Genomic DNA, 20,823 nt, shown 5'->3' with positions numbered 1-20,823 from the left:
GAGGGGTGCTTAAAATCGTCCCCTTGTATAACAAACCCTCCGTACTCAAATCTCTGATAAGTTTATTAGTTGTGGGTTTTATTCGCTCTTTTTCCCATTCCTTTTGGAAACAATAAAGCGCAGTGTCGACTCTGTTTGAAACAAATGAGCTAAGTCTTTCTCATGGCTTTAGTCTCACCAATTTCACCGCTACAGGTTGGAGATTGAATATTACAATATTGTGCTGTAACTTTCAGATATTCTAACCAAATCATTGAAGAGAGCAAGATTTGATGCTCTAAAAGGGTTGATGGTGTTAGAAAATATGTATGATAATCCTGGATAACTTCGAAGAATCGTGTTCGTTCACTTTCCGAACAAAGTATTTCGACCCTATTCTTGCCTGGGTTCACGAAATCTTTGTGGGAATAATTCTCGAAGAGCAATCTGTTTCTGACAATAGAGAACAGATCAGGAATGTAGAGAGGAAGTATTATTTTTCGTGTCTGAAACCGAGGCCAAATGACTCCTTATATAGGAGATCAACAACAGAAACCGAAATGACACACCTGTTCGGGAAAAACGGTTATGTCGGTTGGGTAAGGGTACAACTATTCAAAAAAAATTCAAACGGGGCGCTGCCCCGCACCCCGCCAGGGGCTCTGCCCCTTGGACCCCGACGGGGCGCTTCCCCGCACCCCGTCAGGGGCTTCGCCCCTTGGAACCCCGTTTCAATTATTCGTATTCAATTATACGTTGACTCGACGAGCGTGCACTCCGCACTCTCCTAACTCGTTTCCAAACTTAACGCATAATTGCATCGGCCTATAGTAAATCACATTACTACTAAAATACATTGGTGATACTAAAATCACCAACAAATGGGAATGAAAAAGATAGCTTATTTGAAATAAGAGGAGCAGAGAATGTAATTCAGTCTTAGAGGCATTTTATTTATGTTGCAAGAGAGTGACTTGCAACACAAGCTAATGGTTAGAAATGACCGGTTTTAAAACTTAGTTAGTTAAGTTGGCTTGTAATTCATATAGATAAAAAATAACTAGCTTCCCCCTGAAATATAAATTAGTTAGTTAAGTTGGCTTGTAATTCATATAGATAAAAATAACTAGCTTCCCCCTTCTCATATTTCAGTTAGAATCACTCTAATTTAATACCTCCCTCAACGCTCATTATATTTATCTTGAGAACCAATTGACAGGTTTGGTTTTAAATTGTGCTAAGATTTGATTTTGCCTTTTTTATGAACACAAATATACATGCAATGGTGTTCTTGATTGGTATAAAACTATTACCTACATTAGAAATATGTGTGGACTGGAGATTATTATAAAACTTATGTTTGAAATTGGAAGTACATAAATTAAGAAGTTTATGTTTTTCACCAAATTAGTAAGTATAATAAACAACAAATATGATCACAACAAGAACCAATAATTCAGCACCACTCATCTGGAGCTAAATGGATTTACTGCTTTTTATGATTTCCACCTAAACTTAGATTCTGAAATGGCAACTCAGATTCTTCAAGTAGTTCAACCTCAATCAAGGCATCCTCAATAGCCCCAGCCAGTTTCTTGTCCTTATTCGCATTATGGAAACAATGTCTTCTTTTAGCATCAAGAACTACATTTCTCCAAACAGAATAACTGTCAATTAAAGTATTTGCATTCCCTAATATCCAAAGACAATACCTAGCCCTAGTGATTGCGACATTAACTCTTTGTTCATTGGAAAGAAACCCAACTTTTCTACTCTCATTTGATCTCACTGTTGATAATATTATAATATCTTCCTCACCACCTTGAAAACCATCAACAGAACCAACATTAACGGAGAAGTCGGTATCAGAAACCGCTAGGCACTGCTTAATTTTTTCCTGGATTTCATAAACTTGAGCACTATATGGAGATATTATTCCTATGCTAACTTTCTTCTTTGTCCTCATGAACTCTACAAGAAAAGAATTGGTTACAATTATGAAAGCATATTTCATATTATAACACATAGAACAAGATAGAAAAACTAACCTTGTTTAAGACTTTCAAGTATCTTTGAAATAACAGCAACCTCAACCATGTTCTTCGAACTGTGTCCACGACCAAATTGCTCTTTACCCTTAGCTATGTTAATAAAAGAATAAGGACCATACATTTCTCCTTTAAGGAAACTCTTATGGTAGCTTTTTTCCCTGACAACAAGGGCATCAGAAAGTTTTCCTTCATAAAACTTTTTGCATGGAAATAAGCTAATTGATGGATGCATTCTATACTGAACATTAAGCATATGCCTCTTGTATCCCAATATTACCAGCCTCTCGAACATACTTCGTCCAAACTCACACTTGTCAGCAATCTACAAACATGATTTCAAAAATATCATCCAACAAGTTTCAAACAACAATAATAGGGCATTTATTAATTACCTTGCTTTTAACCAGCGCAGGAAGCTGTCTCTCGTCGCCTATCAGGATGCAACGGGTAAGACCTGGCAGCTGCAAAGGAATTGTTGATTCACATTCTTTTAGCATAGCTGCTTCATCAATAACTAAGAACTTCACTGGTCTCATCTCTTGTGAGTAAAATTTAATAGAACTTGATGCAGTACACAAAATTAGAGTAGCATTCGACAAACAAAATTGTTCTACTCGATCTTTCACTTTAAATTCAAGACGTGAAATTGAGTTAGAAAGTAAACTTAGTATGCGAATGCACTCATTTCTCTCCAAGCTTGATGGTCCAAAGCAAGCAGGGATGCTTTCTTCTTCATAATCATCAACAGTTTGCTTAAACTTTGCTTGACTCAAGGAAATTTCTAGTGATTGTAACAAGTCAAGAGCTTTGAGCATTTTGTTCACTGAAATGAAAGATTTTGGCATGTGAGTGCATAAGGTATGTATCAGGAACTTGAGCTTCTCTCTTAATTCTCTGAATCTGCGCTTTACAAATCGCTCCATAGTCATGACCCTTTGGTATAGCTCTAAAATGTCTTTCCTTGCCCTCTTCACATAATCCTCAAACGTCACAGTATCATCATATTTATTTTGCTTGTATGCACTATATGTAGATGCTAAGATATTATACATACAAAAATCATCAAAGGACTTATAACCCATTTTTGAGAAAATTTGACCTCTAGGGCCCTCAAACAGCTGCATTATGCTTGTGTATAAGGTATGCAAGATAAATTGGAGGCCGTTCATTCTCAACTTCCCAATCCTCTCTTTCACGAATTGCTCAGTTATCAACATACATTCCTGTTTATCATCCTCGTTTAATTGGTATAGCTTTGTGATGTTTCCCCATACCTGTTGAACAAATACCTCAAACTTCAAAACAAGACCTTGCCTCTGGTATGCTTTCCTGTATGCATGATATGCATATGCTATAACACTGTCTTCTTTCATAACAAAATTCTTTTGGGACATCTCCAAAAAATACTGTTCTTTAGGGTCCCTAAGCAACTTGATCAATGATTCAAAGTTAGGCTTCCATTCAGCATAGCACTGCATAAGATGTTTTACGCGATAATCCAGAAAGATATCTTCAAGACTCGGAAAACAATCTAATTTCATTCTCTTACTATTTCCAAACAGCACAATGTCACCCAAACCATATGTATCTTGCTCAAGTGAATCCACAACTAACCCATGCAAACGAATTGCAACTTGCAACACTGCAGTATTAGTTGGTGCACAAGTCAATGTTCTGGTTTTTAACTTGAGTAGAGAAAATAACAAGCAAGCAACAGTTTTTGTTTTTCCAGTCCCTGGAGGTCCCCAAATAAGCTTTGTATTTGCATGTGAACAATTTATCATACTAACACAGCTTGAAACAGCTTCTTCTTGTGATGCATTCAGATTCTGAGAATTAATTATTTCTTTTGTAATGAAAGAAGCTTGGTTGTTTGATCCCGACATGCAAATTTTGCAACTCTCTCCGCTATTGAGACCAGGTTGCAATACTTTTTCAATAATGTTGAGGTGATCACCTCTTGACTGTGAGTTCAAGGCTCTCCAAATACGAACATTTGTTGTCATGTTCATAAGGAAAACTGCATACATTTTCTGTTTGTTGTTTTTCCTGAAGACAGATACAGTCATGTGTTTGGATGACATGACTGAGATTTTATCAGAAGATTGAAATTTACCTCCACTAACATAGGCAATATGGTAGGGACTTTTGGGTATGTTCAAGTCATTTAAGCTCTTAGGCCTAATGTGTGTGATAGCAATAAGATCTCCTGATCCAGGTTCATATTTTCCACCATTTTCAACTCTATTAAACTCAGTTGTCATGTTCAACATCAAGATATGACGGAACTGGATTAATTGCTTTTGAGCTTTGGGAAGTTCCAATTGTTTGCTTTCTTGAACGTTCTTGATTTCACAAAACGGAGCTCGAGACACACCAGACAAGCTTGAAGATAAATCGGCACGTGTTTCCTCAAACAATAGAGGAATGAAAGAGTTCTTGTAATCGGTTGCTGAGTTAAACGTTTGTGGAATCTTATGAACCTGAAAGAGAACAATTCACAGAAGACAAGAAAATGTTAGACCTGGGCAATTTTCAAGAAACAAGTTCACTTTTGCAAGTGTTGAAAAGGGTGTAAAAAGAAACCTTGTCTTTGTAAAGATTTTCATTGAGAACATCCTGAAGGGTCCATGAGAATACAACATCTAAAAGCCTGCCAAGTTTAAGGTCCTCTTCTCTTGCATTAGTAGTCATCTCCATCCTTTGATCTTTCTCAATCTCAACTCTAAAGCTAACATTCAGAAAAAAAAATAGTATCAAAGCACCTAGATGAAAATACACCATATGATCTAGAGAATTGAAACACCTAAGGAACTAAGCAGTCAAAGTGAAAGTTATGTTTAATTATGGGAAAACCAGTATTTGTTATTAACTACAGAGAGGGTAGTTTCATAGTGTTAAGGAGTTGACACACCATCTTTATCCAAACAGCATATTCATTTCCTTCTTTCAATGCATAATTAAAAGGGACCACCAATGAAGAGAAGTAAAAAATATTGAGATCGGTTGAAATATACATGTTGATACTTTTTATGGTGAAATATGATTATCGGTGAAGACATAAAAAATAATGTAGGCTTAAATGCATTTTTTGGTCTCTGTAAGTTAGCGAGTTTTTTATTTTTGTCCCTGTAAGTTATTTTTGTTTGTTTGAGTCCCTATATTTCACTTTCGCGTTCGTTTTAGTCCCTAAAATCAAAATTCGCAGGAAATTTCACAGGAAATCCGCAGAAAATCTGTCGATTTTCCTGCGGATTTTGGCTTTAAAGACTAAACCTCAAGCAAAAAGTAAGATATAGGGACTCAAACAAAAAAAAACTTACTGGGACGAAAATTAAAAACACGCTAACTTACATGGACCAAAAGTGCATTTAAGCCAATAATGTATTATTTTTAATTAAGGTGGAGATTGTTGGGGTTGACTGAAAATATGCATGTTGAAGAAGTCTCACATCGCTTAATTTTGTGAATGAATAGGGAGTCCAAGGATATGTATTGGATTAAAGTTTTTCTAAGTTTTATTTCGCTTAGTTTAGTAATGGAAGAGAGAATTCAAGACTATATATAAGATTCAAGTTCTTCGTTACAAGATGCACCAGTCAAAAACACTTTAAACTTGTATTTGACTTTCTTTGTTCTCTTATGCTCTTATAATAGAGTGTTGTGAGATGTGGTTAAATATTTGTTTTAGAGGGTGTGAGTATACTGGGGGCCTGGGTTAGTTGAGAGTATATTATGTGTAACAATTTTCACAATGTTATTCTCTAGTTGTCTATTGACAACGGACGTGATTTTTTCTCCAGTTTTAGAGTTTCCATGTTATGTTCTTCTGTTGTGATTGTGTTCCTATTTTTCTCTATGTTTGTTATTTTCCCAATATAAACGTCCTAATAAGAGAGAATAAAGTTGCATGGGATGAAGTTCATTTGGACAATATATGACATGAATATGTTCTTATAAGTGGGGCAATCCTCACATTATAAACCGATTTGTAGGTGTTTACAAGTTAGCATCATGGTTAAATGGGGGATCGCAAAAAATTTCAAAGACAGCGATTTTGGATCGTGGAAAGTGAAGATGCAGACAATTTTAACTCAAGAAAAATGTATTGCAGTTTTGAAAGGAGAGACATTGATGTCTACGAGGCTTACACCAGCAGAGAAGACCGAGATGGTAGATAAGGCCAGGAGTGCCAATAATCTTGTGCCTCGGGAATAAATTTTTAAGGGAAAAACTTGAATCATTGTATATGATTAAGTCTTTTCCTTGTAGGTTGTGTTTGAAACAACAACTCTATTCATTCCGAATGACGGAGAATAAATCCATAGTGGAGTAGTTAAACAAATTTCCACAAGATTATTGATGATCTTGAGAATATTAAGGTGAAGATTGATGATGAGGACAAGACTATAATTTTGTTGAGCTCATTACCCAGATCCTAAGAAAACTTTAAGGATTCCCTCCTTTGTGGTAAGAAAGGAACTATTACTTTGGATGAATTTCAAACAATCCAAAGAATTTTCAAAGGCGGAATATTTGAAGATTGATGATAGTGGTGAAGACTTGAGTGTCTCAAAAGGAGGAACTGAGCATAGAGGAACGTCCAAATCAAAGAGGTTTGACAAGTCATATGTAAAATATTGTAATTGTCATAAAATCGTTCACTTTCAAAAAGTATTGTCCTAAAATAAAGGTCAATGATGATTATGTTCAAGTTGCAGTTGCTTTAGACGAGGATGGCTATGAAAATGTTGATGCACTAGTGGTATCGAGTTCGTAGATTGAAGATAGTTGATTCATAGACTCAGGTTGCTCGTATCACATGTGTCGAAGAATAAAATACTTTAAGACTTTGAAGCTTGAGCAAGGTGGAATAGTTCGCCTTGGTGATAATAAACCTTGGAAGATTCATGGTACTGGTACAGTCAGACTTAAAATGTTCGATGATCGTGAGTTTCTTATTCATAATGTAAGGTATGTTTAAGAACTCAAGTGAATTTTTTCTAAAAGCATGTTTGATGATCTAGGTTATTGCACTAAAGTTGAACGTAAAATATTTAAGATTTCCCATGATGAGGTGATCATTGTTAAAGGGTCTAAAATATGTGGTCTATATATTTTAGAAGGTTCAAATGTTATTGTTCATTCATCATTAACTTGTGAAGACTTTCATAACAAGTATAAGCTATGGAATTTGAGGCCAAGGCATGATGATTTTCTGAAAGTTGTTTCAGAATAGTTTAATGAAGGCAAAACACCCTTTTTGGTCCCTTATGTTAACCTCGAGGTTCATTTTGGTCCCTTAACTTCAAAAAGTGTCATATTGGTCTCTTAACTCTTCAAAAGGTGTCATTTTAGTCCTTTTTATCACATTAGCGACGGAAAAACTCAAAAATCGGTCGCTAAATCAGTCGCTAATATGATAAAAAGGACTAAAATGACACCTTTTGAAGAGTTAAGGGACCAATATGACACTTTTTGAAGTTAAGTGACCAAAATAAACCCCGAGGTTAACATAAGGGACCAAAAATGATATTTTTCCTTTAATGAATTTTGCAGAAGACAAGGGACAAAGATGCATGAGACTACAAGGTTGTCATTGAGTTTCTGGGGTAAGGCTGGTGTCAAAGCATCTTATTTGGTTGGTAGAGAGTTTTTTCAGTTAAAGAAGAATAAAAATCAAGGGATGAAGGTTTTAGAAACTATGACGGAGAAAAATTAGTTTAAGGTGGAGTTCCCTACTATGGATACTAGTATTAGTGAGAGAACAGTTACACAGACCCTTAATTATCATTTAGACTTGACAAACTCTGTGGTGAATTCTCATGAATGTTTCTTGTCCCTTTAATAATGACAATGTATTTCTATGTGCTTGGTCTGTTTATGGAAAACTGGATTAGATTCAATGCGGAGTTCTGCTTAATTGTCGCTTATGATTTTTGTGGCCTGAAGATCTCCCAACCTAAGCTCGGAGAGTAAATTTTAAGTCATTTAAGCTCCTTTAAGAATGTTTCCGTATCATTACATTTAGCTTCAGAACTAGACATTGCTATTTTATTTTGTTTCTTGCTTCTCCATGAGATCATATTACCTCTAATAAAGACACAATATCTAGAAGTGGATCTCCTATCTGATGGTGATCTGGCCTAGTCTGCATCTGGATGCATAAACATGTCAGTTAATTGCAATGACTGATGAGGATTGGTCAGCTTTAATGCCTAAGAAGTATCTAAGTGAACCTAAATATTTTGTCTGAAAGTTTTTGAAAATATGACTTTTGAGTTGTTGGATACCATATGAGTCATCTCCGTTGATAACAATGTCATCAACATAGACAACGAGAAAGATACACCGACCTATAGAGGAGTGAAAAAAGAAAACATAGTGATTTGCTTCACATATAGTCATACCTAATTGTATCAAGGCAGAGCTGAAGTGATGAAACGAAGCACGTGGGGATTGTTTTAAACCATAAAGTGAACGACGAAGATGACAAACAAGTCTAGAATTTCCAAGAATAGTAAAACTTGGAGGTTAATCTATATAAACTTTCTCCTCTAATTATTCGTGTAAAAACTCATTTTTAATAACCAACTGATGAAGCAACCAATGATAATGGAAGCCATTGCAAGAAATAAGCGGATTGGACTGATCTTGGCCACCAGAGAAAAAATGTCACCATAATCAATACCAAATATCAGTGTGTATCCTTTTGGCTACCAAATGGGCTTTGAAATTATCTATCTAACCATCTTGTCCAAATTTCCTTGTATAAACCCATTGATATCCCACTGTAGTTTTGTATGGAGGTAAAGTAACAATGTCATAAGTGTTATTTGAATGCAATGCATCCATTTCTTCCACCATCACCTGACGCCACTTGGGATCTGTCATAGCTTCGCATGTAGACTTAGGAATAAACACATAATCCAAAGCAGAAACAAAAGAGACATCAAAATTAGAGATATGATCATAATTTAAAACATAAGCATATTTAGGATTATGGTGGTGAGACCAAATACATTTTTGTAATGCTATTGGAAGGTCAAGCTTAGGTGATGTAACTGGAGGAGCTATTGGAGCAGGAGATGATATTGGTGGATCAATATCATCTCTTACCTCTTATGGACGGGGTGTCCTTCGATGATAGACATGTAATTGAGGTGTAGGGGTTGCAATGGGTGTGGGAATGATGAAAGGGATATCTCGAACATCTAAAGAACAATTCTCGTCAGGTGACACATAGGCAATTTCAAAGAATGTGACATCGGACGAAAAATGTATCATTAAAGTTGGGGATAAAAACAATGATATCCTTTTTGTATACGTGAGTAGCCTAGAAAAATACATTTGAGAGATTTGGCAGAAAGTTTGTCTTTACTTTGACTGAGGTCATGAACAAAGCATGTGAAACCAAAAACGCATAGAGGAAGGGGATAGAGATCATGTTGCAGGTTTAACATAGAGTATCGAATCTGATCTTGAAGGACCAATGGAGGCATTTAGTTGATAAGGTGACAAGCTGTGAGAAAAGCATTACCCCAAAAACCAGAAGGGATGTTATGGTGAATTAAAAGAGTCTGTGTAGTTTCAACCAAATGATGATTCTTTCATTCAGCAAAACTGTTTTGTTGTGGTGTATAAGCACATGATGATTGATGAATAATCCCTTATGATATGTTGAAAAGGATTGAAACTAGGATGACATATATTCACGAGCATTATTAGTGGGTAAACTTTTAATGGAAGAATCAAACTGGTTTTTAATTTCGGCATAAGATTCTTGGAATATATGGAAAACATCTGAACAATTTTTCACTAAAAATATCCAAGTACATTGTGAAAAAACATTAACGAAAGTTACAAAGTAATAATAACCTAAAGTTGACTTGACACGGCAAGGACCCAAAATATCATAATAAACTAAAGTAAAAGGTGATGCAACACTTTTAGTTTCTCATTGACTATAACTATGATAAGTATGTTTTCCTAATTAACACGACTGACACTCAAATGAAGAAAGCATCGAAAAACTAGAAACTAAGAGATGCATTTTATTAAGGAAAGGTTGACCCGAATATTGATGGGTAAGACTTTGAGAAGCAATAGAAGCATATACCAAAGGTGGAGATAGATGATATAATTCTCCAGACTCACTCCATGTTCCAATCGCATGTCCTATACGTCGATCCCGGACATAAACAAAATTATCAATAATGAGGACTGAACAATAAATGGTATGAGTAAGTTTGTTAACAAATATTAGATTAAAAGGACTACTAGGAATATAGAGCATCAAATCTAAAGACAAGTTTGAAAGTTGGTGTGCCTGACCAAGCCCTTGATCTTTGATTTTAGATTTATTCACCAGAATGACAAAAGGCAAAGAATCAGAGTAAGACAAGTGAGATAAAAGATATTTATTACCAATCATATGATCAGGGGCACTAGAGTTAATGACCCAAGTACCAAGGACCAATGGAGGATGTAGAGACAAAGGCTACATGATTACCAAATTGAGCAACAGTTGTAGAAGATGATGGTTGATAGATTGGTTTAAATTGAAGGAACTAATTGTAATCATTGGCCAAAATAGTAACAACTTTGGTGAAATTTGCAAAATTGGTGGCAGAGTGATCTCCCATGAGAGTTGGTGGCTGAAAAAGCATACAAACAAGGTGAAATATAGGTTGTTTGAACTAGAGCTCGACTTTTCGTGAGTCGAAAATAAAATCTGAGGTCGAATCTAGAACTGAGACAAGTAAATGAGTGGGGGAACGAAAAACTCGTCAGAATCGGTCGCATGATGTGCTGTCACGCACTAGTTATGAGGTGGTGTATGAGAGTCACATGCGGATGTTGCAACGACGCGTCGGAGCTCGTGTAGAGGCGGTTTGGGGTGATTTTTTTGGGGTTGGGCCGGATTAGAGCAGGCACTTCTATCTGTGTGGGTTGTGTGTTGAAAAATCATTGAAATTAGTGACATCGACAGTAGTTGGAGGTACGACAAGGTTGTTAGGGAATAAAAGAAGGAATCACAAAAACCCTTAGCTTATGATACCATCTTAGAATATGTGGGTTCATCCTAACTCACCCCAACAAATCAGCTTGTAAGGTGAGGATTACCCCCACTTATAAGCACATGTTCAGGCCATTTATTTTCCAATGTGGGCCCCTTAAAAGTTTTTGAATGACGTGATGAAATACAATATAACTCCCATATACATAATTGCTTCTTTGAAAGATAGAGATCCTGAAAACCTGACGAATGTTACCCAGGTGTATAAGGCAAGATCCACATACAATACGAGCAGGATAGGTCCATTAACATAAATGCAACATCTGCTGAAACTAATTCATGATGAGATATACATGTACTGGACTAGAAACATGGACGATTCAAATATTATTATTGATATCTTTTGGACACATCTTAATTCAGTGAAGTTGTTAAATATGTTTCATTTGGTGTTGGTTTTTATTATACACACAAAACAAACAGGTATTGCGTGCTCCAATTGCTTATATTTTCAGTTTTTAGTTTTGGGTTGGAAGATGTTGATTATTTATTATATATACAAAACAGACAGGTACCAGATACCACTACTTGAGATTATTGGTGTTACATCCACGAAGTTGACATTTTTTTATTGAATTTACGTATATGGAACATGAAAGGGAGAAAAACTTCACATTGTCACTAGAGAAACTAAAAGAGTTGTTTGCTTCCGATACACTGCTACCAAAAGTTTTGGCGACGAGTCAGGAACAGGCATTGATGAATATTGTGGAAGTTTTGTTCCTACACTCAACTCTTTTGTTGTGTTTGTTCCATATTTAAAAAAAAATGTAATATGTAGTGTAAGGAGTGTGTCGAATCACATATGCATGAGCATGTCATAGATCTATAAAACAGCATCATATATTCAAATAGGTAGTATGGGTTTTTGGTACACCTGCAACATTTTGAGGTTGTATGTATTGATATTTCTTTATTTGTTCAGTATGTGCACGAAACTTATTGACATCCAATAAAGAAATATTTGTTACTGCTTGAACTAATAGAATAGCTCATTTAGGGAACATGACAACGAACAAGTACATTGATGTGACTTTGAATATGGGTACAATACTAATTATCAAATAATAACATCTTTTTTCTATTTATATTTTTTAGGATTGAGTCTGCTCACTGGAGACTAAAAAACATGTTGACATCTAGTAGGGGAGATTTATGTGAAAGTTAGGATGTTGTGAACACCGTGTTGAAGTTGAAATTAGGTTTAATCAAAGTATCATTTCAAAAAAGTAATGCAAACATCGAGCATCGATATAACACTTCATTTTACTCCAGATTGCATGTCTTCATTTCAAGACTGTGTATACACCATGCTGGGAAGGATCTAGAAAGGGTAAAATTAGTTGGTTGTGACAAAGTTGCCTGTGGTTGCTTCGTTAGAACAACACATGGATTACCTTGTGCGCGTGAACTTGCATGTCTTCAAATTCAAGTTGAGCATATTATGTTAGAATCGATTCATGTGTTTTAAAAGAAAAATACATTGAAGAGCATGAGGTCATTCAAGAAGATAGTGAGATGCATTTGGATTTAGAAGAAGAGTGTGAAGAGTTGAAGAGATATTTCAGTATATAGAATATCGTAGGCCAGAGGGTGATAAAAAAAAGTTTGAGAACTAACACATTCATCCCTAACTTCCATGTGTCCCCCACTAGTGAAGTATAAGCCATAAAGGGAAAATAAGAAGAGTAAAAAAGGGTTGAGAGAGATGTGCGTCGTGATCTTTCGCAGTGGTAGTATACAGAGGGCTCGCAAGAAAGTCAGACTACTAATAGATCATGTACAGAACCAATTGAAAGTGAACCGTGTAGTTAGTCTTCAAAAGATCTCCACTTGTTTGAGTTTCCTATTTTCTTACTTCATTACATTGATGACACTATTGATATGGATAAAGATGAAAATTATGGTTTCCGTGCTATTGCAGCTTTACTTGGATGAGGCGAAGAGTCTTGGCCTTTGGTTCAGACGCACTTAGATACTGAAGTTTATCAACACCATCAAATATATCCCAATATGTTCTATGACACAATACCAGAAGTTAGGAGTGCGTTGCAAGTAGCTAGCTTAAGTGTGCAGGATCATGAGAAGTGGATGATGAGTCTTGATATGGGTTACCATATTGCTTTTAGATACAATATCATATTGGTCTTGTCGTCTAGGAACCTTAACATCATATTCTTCCCATTAGTGATACCTCCGTGCATAACTTCGAGTATACACAATTATTGCAGTTGACAATATTCATTGGGTTCAAATGAAGTTAAAATTCAATTATCTATTGCCTCCCATCACACACTGATGGAGACAGAACTATAGTGAAAGTGAAGAAGTTAGGAAGTCAACACAATTTGTTTTGTATTTATGTTGTAGCACGTTTTGCATTATATGTATATATTTTACCGGGTATCGTTTGTTAAAAATGTCAATAATTTATAATTTTTCATAGTTTTCGAAAAATTTGATATGCATTAGATTTTTTAAAATATTCATTACATATTATAGTTAATCAAATTTTTCTAAAAAAAAAAAGGTATATATGCACCGAATTTTTCAAATAGCCGATATTTCATCCATCAATTTGTAGATTTTTATGATTTTCTATCGACAATTTCATAAATGTCCAATATTTTATCAAAAATTTGTAGAATATCCGATATTTAAAAAAAAAAACGTTTCTTCCAACCAAATATAAAAAATTGTAAATAATCCAATAACTTCATATACTTTGAAAAAATCCAAAAAAATGTAACAACAACATAACTGTAATAGCAGCTCCATGTGGAGTATCAAAGTGTGGGGTTAGAATCAAACTTTAATTCCCGTGGGCCCATTTCCATGAAAAGCTAATTTAGCATTTGTTCCGTCTCAAAATCTCAAAATAAATGTCATTTTTAAATAATTTCTTTCATTTTTTTAATTCAATTTTAACTTTTATCTTTTTACTATTTTTTAATCAATAACCATAATTTATCATTATTTATATAAATAATAATTAAAATATATTAATAATTGATTATGATAATTTGATAAAGCTATTATTCTCTCTTTTATTTATTTATTTATTTTAATATTTGACGTGTTAATGACAATCTTTTGGTTAATTAGTGGAAAATCACGTGCCTCTTTATGTTGTTTGTCATAGTAAAAGTGAAGGACAGATTCGTATTTTATGTAAAGTATAAGGGTAATTGTAAACTTTAAATAATAAAAAATTGCCAACAACATAAAGACAGAGTAGCAGTGAGAGAAAGCTGGTGCTTCTTCTTTTAAGGTTTTTCCGTACACTATCTTTTTCTTTTTTAGAGCCTCTCCAATGGTAGTATTTTTCAATGAATTCTCCAACTAGACATCAATATAATAATTAAATATTGAATCAATTTGTCATGTCATAGTAGAGTTAGTAAAAAATTGTGGTACCCAATCAAATTAATTTATGAGGTAAAATTGTGGAACCCATTTGAATTACACCAATAAAATAAATATTAAATAAATTATTTTAAGATGATATGGCTGGTGGGATCCATAAAGAACTCAAAAATGAGTTGCACCATTGGAGATGGTCTTAAAGCCAAAAGCGACAATTTATTAGTAGTGTTATTTCTTTTTCTGTCAAACATTTTAAAAAATTTGTTATTAATAAAATTAGGGAAATGCTAACCAGTGTTCTAAAGACAATGGTTAATACTTTAAAAATAGTAAATTTATCTATTTAACATCTCAAAAATTGAAATATTAAATTTTCTATAAAATATTTTCTTTTTTTAGAATGCTTAACCATTGCCCTAAGGTTCACTGGTTAGCAAGCCCCATAAAATTAAAATAGTGCGTCCAAATCAATTGAAATGTCTTATTTAAATAAATATATTATTTAAAATACTCACCAAGTATAACCAGTACAAGACATTCAAAATAATAAAAACCCACCCTAGACACAAACATAAGATTCATGAAAATAAGAGATCATTTAATATACAAATATCTTAGATTCTAAACCTTAAATCATCATTAAATAGTATTGAAAGTATTATTCAATAAAAAAACAGTATTTAAAGTATTCAATCAAAATATAAAGTATATAGTTTAATTTTAATACACATTTTCTATATTCTAGTTTAATTTATGGTTAAGTAGAATTTTTTAAAATTTAATTATTCAGTTGAAGTTAACTTCAATTTATTATTATTTAGAATCTTTAAATAGTTTGAGACGGCTGAATATTGAACATTAAAATTTATATACGGCATCGTATATACTCAAAATATTTTGATCCATCCGAATAACAATCAAGTTTCTAATTAAAGATCAAACACAGAAATGAATAAATAAAAATAAAGCAAGATTAAGAGTATTGGAAAATACAGAGTTTCTATAAACTGGTTGGTTAATTAAGTACTAGTACGATAAACTAACACACAAATAAACGATAAATAAATAAATAAAAATTGAACAGAAAAGAGAGATAGATAGAATTCTTGCCTGAGAAAATGTTGAATTGCTTTGGGTTTTCTTTCTCTTGAAGAAAACGTTTGCTTTCTCTCTCCTTAATAAGTGGCTTCCACTTCACTCTAGGAAAATTCTATGGAGAGAGAAGCCACTCAGTCATATATAGTAGTACAATTATTATTTTAAAAAGTAATTCTAATAACTTTTATTAAAAGTAATTCATATTTTATTGAAAACTTGTAGAAAATGAGAAAAATTGTTAAAATTGTTAAAGTGATAGATAATGTAATTTATACAAGTGATTTGGGGGTAGTAGTAAGATTTTGATTTTAAAAACGAAATATATTCATATAAAACTGATTGTGATCGACTATTGTTTTAAATAATTTTCTAGTTATGATCTTGTAAATATTTTTTATTTTAATTTTGGTTCATATTCTTTTATTTTACTCATTACAACATTGTTTTATATTAAAATTAGTATTTATATGTAAAGTATTTTATTTTAATTTTTTCAATATTCGTGATATAAGAACTATGTTATGAACATGTTTTTTTTTACCATGATATAGATATAAAGACAAATTAGACTTAAAAATGTTAATAACTTTAAAATTAACTTTTTTTATATTATTTATTATGATAATTACATTCATTAATCACATATTTATAACATTGACATAAACTAATGACTCACTATTTATATTTTTTTAAAGAGTAGTGACACCACCATTAATCTTCATATGTTTATAGAACTTGGGCATAGATAATTACATTCCACCAATTTCTGAAAGAGTAATGCTATTTAGTATCAAGAAATTTGAACAAGAAACACAAGAATGTACATGTGTAATTAGTTTAGTGGATAATTTTTAATTTATTATAAATTAAATTTCCTTTTTAATAGGGATCATGGGGTGGTTGTGATAAAGAATGGTTGAGATTTATTCTTCCTTTTCTTGTTTTTACTTTTTCTTACTAATAAGCATTTTCCTTTCAGAAAACCACCTTATTCTCAAGATGCAACTTGAGAGTCAAGATCAATTGAGAAAAAAAATAGGGAATTGCTTATCTCACCCTAAGTGATGGAAAAACATTGTACCCCTCTGATTTCAGAAATCCATTTTCGGATGTACCCTAAGTCTCATCCAAACACGCCTCAATTGAGCTCCACACTGATTTTTTTTCTTCAAAATTTTGTGTGGAGATGCATCTCTGAACTCACCATATCAATTTATTTCTAATTTAATAACTAGATGACAAATTCTGAAATGCATTTTCGCTTTTTTTAAGCGGGAATTTGAAAACATGTCTCTTTGGCATGTTAGTTACAATTCCGTAAATGCATTTTTTAAAACTGTCAAGCATGATTTTTAATTTAAAAAAAAAAAAGAACCATGCATGCTCTTCTTCCTTATGATCGAACACCATTTTGTCTCAAAACCCTTACAAAAACTCCTTCTATTCTAAATCAAGATTTGCCCTCCAAAACTTTGTTCTTGTGTTTCATCACATCAAAAGAAGTAAAAGAAACTGGAATATAAGGTAGATATCATTTATTTATTTATTATTCATTGCTCACAATAATCTGGTTTTTGAGTTGAAAAAATTATGTTGCATCTGAAAATTCATTTTCGAATTCTAAATGAATTTCAACGTAGTGCATTTCTAGAAAATATTTCAGTGTTCATTTTAACATCTTATTGAAATTCATCTTATTTCAGTGATCACTGAATTTCGGAACCACATCTTATTTCAGTGTTCATTTTAACATCTTATTGAAATTCATTTGTTCCCACATCTTATTGAATTTCAGGGTCCATCAAGTTACTGATCATCCCCAAGCAAGAATCATAAATTCCCAGCTGAGCATCTTCAAATAAGATCAGACATCAAAATCACAAAGACAAATAGATTTATTTTCTCAATCAAGACAATATAAATCATATTCACATATCATATGTCATAAACATATTCATATATTGCATACATTACCTCGTAATGAATTCATCCATAACATACAAAGTTTCTCATTTATTTTGAGGGACTCATTACATAATACATGCATCATGATATTGCATAAAGACTAACTATACCTATTGCAGGATACAGGTACCGACAAATGAACGGAATCTCCAACTTTCCAAGATCTAATTCAGCTACTACGAATGGTACTGACACGGTCAACACTCGAAGATCTAATTCATTTACCACGAACGGTAATGACACGGTCATTTTCAAAGATCTAATTCAGTTACTACGAACGGTACTGACACGGTCAACTCTCAGAGATCTAATTCTATCATCACGAACGGTGTAGACACGATCACTGACCTTCCCAGTCTAATTCAGTTACTACGAACAGTGCTGACACGACAAGAGAATCTAATTCTATCATCACGAACGATGTAGACACGATTATCTCCCCAAGATCTAATTCGGTTATTACGAACGGTGCTGACACGATCGACCTTTAAAGAATCTAATTCTATTATCACGAACGGTGTAGACACGATCATCTTTCCAAGATCTAATTCAGGTATTACGAACGGTACTGACACGACCAACTCTCAAAGATCTAATTCATCTACTACGAACAGTAATGACACAATCAACATTCAAACAACTACTTCTCAAACACTGCACACATAGTCTAATCCATGCTCAACTGGATGACATCTTCAAGCCCATCTCCGACAAAGGTCCCTACTTCAGCAAAGGCAAATTTTTGGGTATTCTAGTGTTCAATCCTCTTCTACCTTCAGACTCCGATTGGCGCACAAACCACTCTACATCTTCAGGTTTAAGACAATTGAACAGGGGCAGCTGTCATACCCCAAAATTTGCCCTCCAGATTTTTTTAGCATATGCTTTGCATACCATTTGCATCTTGTCATTAGGAAACTAACTTAATTTTGCATTTATTCAAAAAATCGAAAATATGTATTACATGATCATCTGTGCGTATTTTGGTCATTTTTACGACTTAACAATATTTTCGGTTTACTAACCCTTTTTAAGCTTACAATTATAATTTTAATTCAATTTAGATTTAAGTTGAATTTTAATTAGTAAATCATTTTATTATATTGTTATTTGCATATTGTTCTATTTTCTTTTTGGTTTTTAGGTGCAAATGGAGATGAAGTCCATTGAACTCAAATTGACCCAAGCCCATGGCCTTAAAAGAAGTCTTTAGTCCTATCATTTCTATTGTTATAATTTTATTAATATTTATTTGAGTTTTTTATTCACTTAAATATTAAATAAATTATTAAAATTAGGAAATAATTGGTTTGAAATCACAAATTATATGCTGAATCTTCTAAAAAGCCAAGAAATCTGATTTGTGTAATGAAGGAATCGTGTGGAGCTTGATGGAAAAATTGATTTGGTAGATTGGTGATTAAACTAGAAAGTTTCAATATTTCTTTGAATCAAATCCTAATCTCTCAAAAGATGGAGATTTTATGTGCTTTTGTGGACCCATTTCCTCCCCCCATAAATACCGAGTTCAATTGAGAAGGAGGGGAGAGTTTTTTTGACGGCAAGAACTCTGATTCACAGGCTTGTGAAATCGTGAGCCAAGAGGGAGCAGAGAACGAATTTGTATTTGATTCAAGCTATTCCAGGCATTCAGAACAATTCACCGATGTTCTCTGAAGGATTCTAAGTCGTCATCACTAATCATAACACGCTGATAAGTATCTTTCATTCACGTTTTATTTCAATTTTTTCCCAAATTCGTATGCATTCATGGACGCATCATAAACTGATTTTGAGTGTACAATTGTGTTCATAACATTGCTGGCAACGTATCTGGATGCTTTGATTTGAGTTTCGTTGCAGAATCCATAATCCACCATAACTAGGGTTCATGAGCTTCAATTTGGGGCCACATGATTAGGGACTAAATTCGTTGAAATCAATCGCGGGTTCGTACTCAGGGGATAACGGTTACTCGATGTGGATAATTAGTCTGCCTGGATTCACGTTATTCTGGAGGTTGGAGCTTGAAAAGCTATGGCCGCGTCGCCGTTCCCAGAAATCCGCGAAGAAGAAGAAGAAACAGGGGCGCGACTTTCTTTAATTTCTAATTCATATGCCGATTTTATGTTATATACTGATGCGTGCGTTATTTAATCAGGATCAAAATGTGGCGCAGTTGGCAAAGGTTGTTGGCTGTTGAGTAAAAGAGCGACGGTTCGAACCACGCTCGAGACAATATTTTGATAAAACGCCACGCCACTATTTGATGCAAGATTCTACGCTACGCCTGTGTATGCACTTGCCATGCGCCTTCACTCAGGGACCATAGGATCAAGCTCTCACCATATCTAATGCTCCAGAATACGCTTACCTACCATGGACGCTCAGATCAGCGCCACATACAATCAAAAGGTTAGCAACAGGGTTAGCAACCTGATTCCTCACCGACTACGCGCGATGCCAATCAAGAAGCTAAGTTTCTAAACTTTCTCTTTTCTTTTATTTTTATTATATATTTTGATTAAATATAATTTTTGTTATTTTGCCCTGAATTATCCATACACTCACTACATCCTTTTTCTTTATGTCCAACTTTTCAGATTATCGTCAGAAACCTCCGCCCATCAACCTTCATCAATCAAAGCTAAAGGTTTGCCCAAACTGCCAAAGCTACGGATGTTGGTAAACCTAAACCCTATTTTTATTATTACTTATGTCAAGCCCTATTAAGGGATCCGCTGGTTTCATTGTCCCCTCCCCCATATTATTATGTATCTGTTTACTGGTTGTATTGATTGGCCTTGAAGGCACTTAAATTGTTATATTATTTTTTTACTGCGTGGTTAGTAATTTAGGGAGTGCAAGCCATGAAATGAACATAGATCACCTAACTACAAGATAAATGTAATCGAAGTTAACCACGTGAATGTTGCACCCACACACCTTTAGGGTAATCCCTCTGGTTGCCTTTGTTGCCTGTTGCCTTGTTGCCTTTAATTATACTAAATAGTCAAAGTCCCTCGATTCCGAGGATACCTAAAAGCAAACAAATGTTGCCCTAAGTTCATTATTATCATCAACATTGTCCCTCGAAGTTGCCTCGGTAAAACATGATGATTGTCCCTATTGCTAAGGTATCCTCGCATGATGCCTAAAAAGATTAATGACTATTATATCCTTCCCTTAGACTACCTGCCCTCTTTATGGCATGGGACAGTCTTATGGCGAACGATTACTCGATGACCCTTAAACATCCAATTGAAAGACTTCCTACCCTTTATG

At 34.0% G+C, this 20,823-nt stretch overlaps 1 protein-coding gene across 2 annotated transcripts; it reads right to left on the bottom strand.

Annotated features, from left to right (window-relative positions):
• Positions 1-1,199: 1,199 nt before the first annotated feature.
• Positions 1,200-15,694, bottom strand: LOC131620916 (probable helicase MAGATAMA 3). Of its 2 annotated transcripts, none has more exons than XM_058892102.1 (5): positions 15,586-15,694; positions 4,617-4,761; positions 2,423-4,513; positions 2,028-2,352; positions 1,200-1,950 (listed from the first exon to the last, which is right to left on the bottom strand). In XM_058892102.1, exons 2-5 carry the CDS (start codon positions 4,728-4,730, stop codon positions 1,466-1,468), a joined length of 3,015 nt encoding a protein of 1,004 aa, XP_058748085.1. In that variant the 5' UTR covers positions 4,731-4,761; positions 15,586-15,694; the 3' UTR covers positions 1,200-1,465. The 2 variants fall into 2 exon arrangements, with proteins under 2 accessions (XP_058748085.1, XP_058748086.1); XM_058892103.1 differs by having other exon boundaries at positions 4,617-4,755; positions 15,586-15,673.
• Positions 15,695-20,823: the final 5,129 nt, after the last annotated feature.

The sequence above is a fragment of the Vicia villosa genome, linkage group LG7 (assembly GCF_029867415.1).
Source record: "Vicia villosa cultivar HV-30 ecotype Madison, WI linkage group LG7, Vvil1.0, whole genome shotgun sequence".
NCBI lineage: Eukaryota > Viridiplantae > Streptophyta > Magnoliopsida > Fabales > Fabaceae > Vicia > Vicia villosa.
The sequence above is the reverse complement of the archived record's forward strand: the minus strand, read 5'-3'. Positions and strand labels throughout refer to the sequence as shown.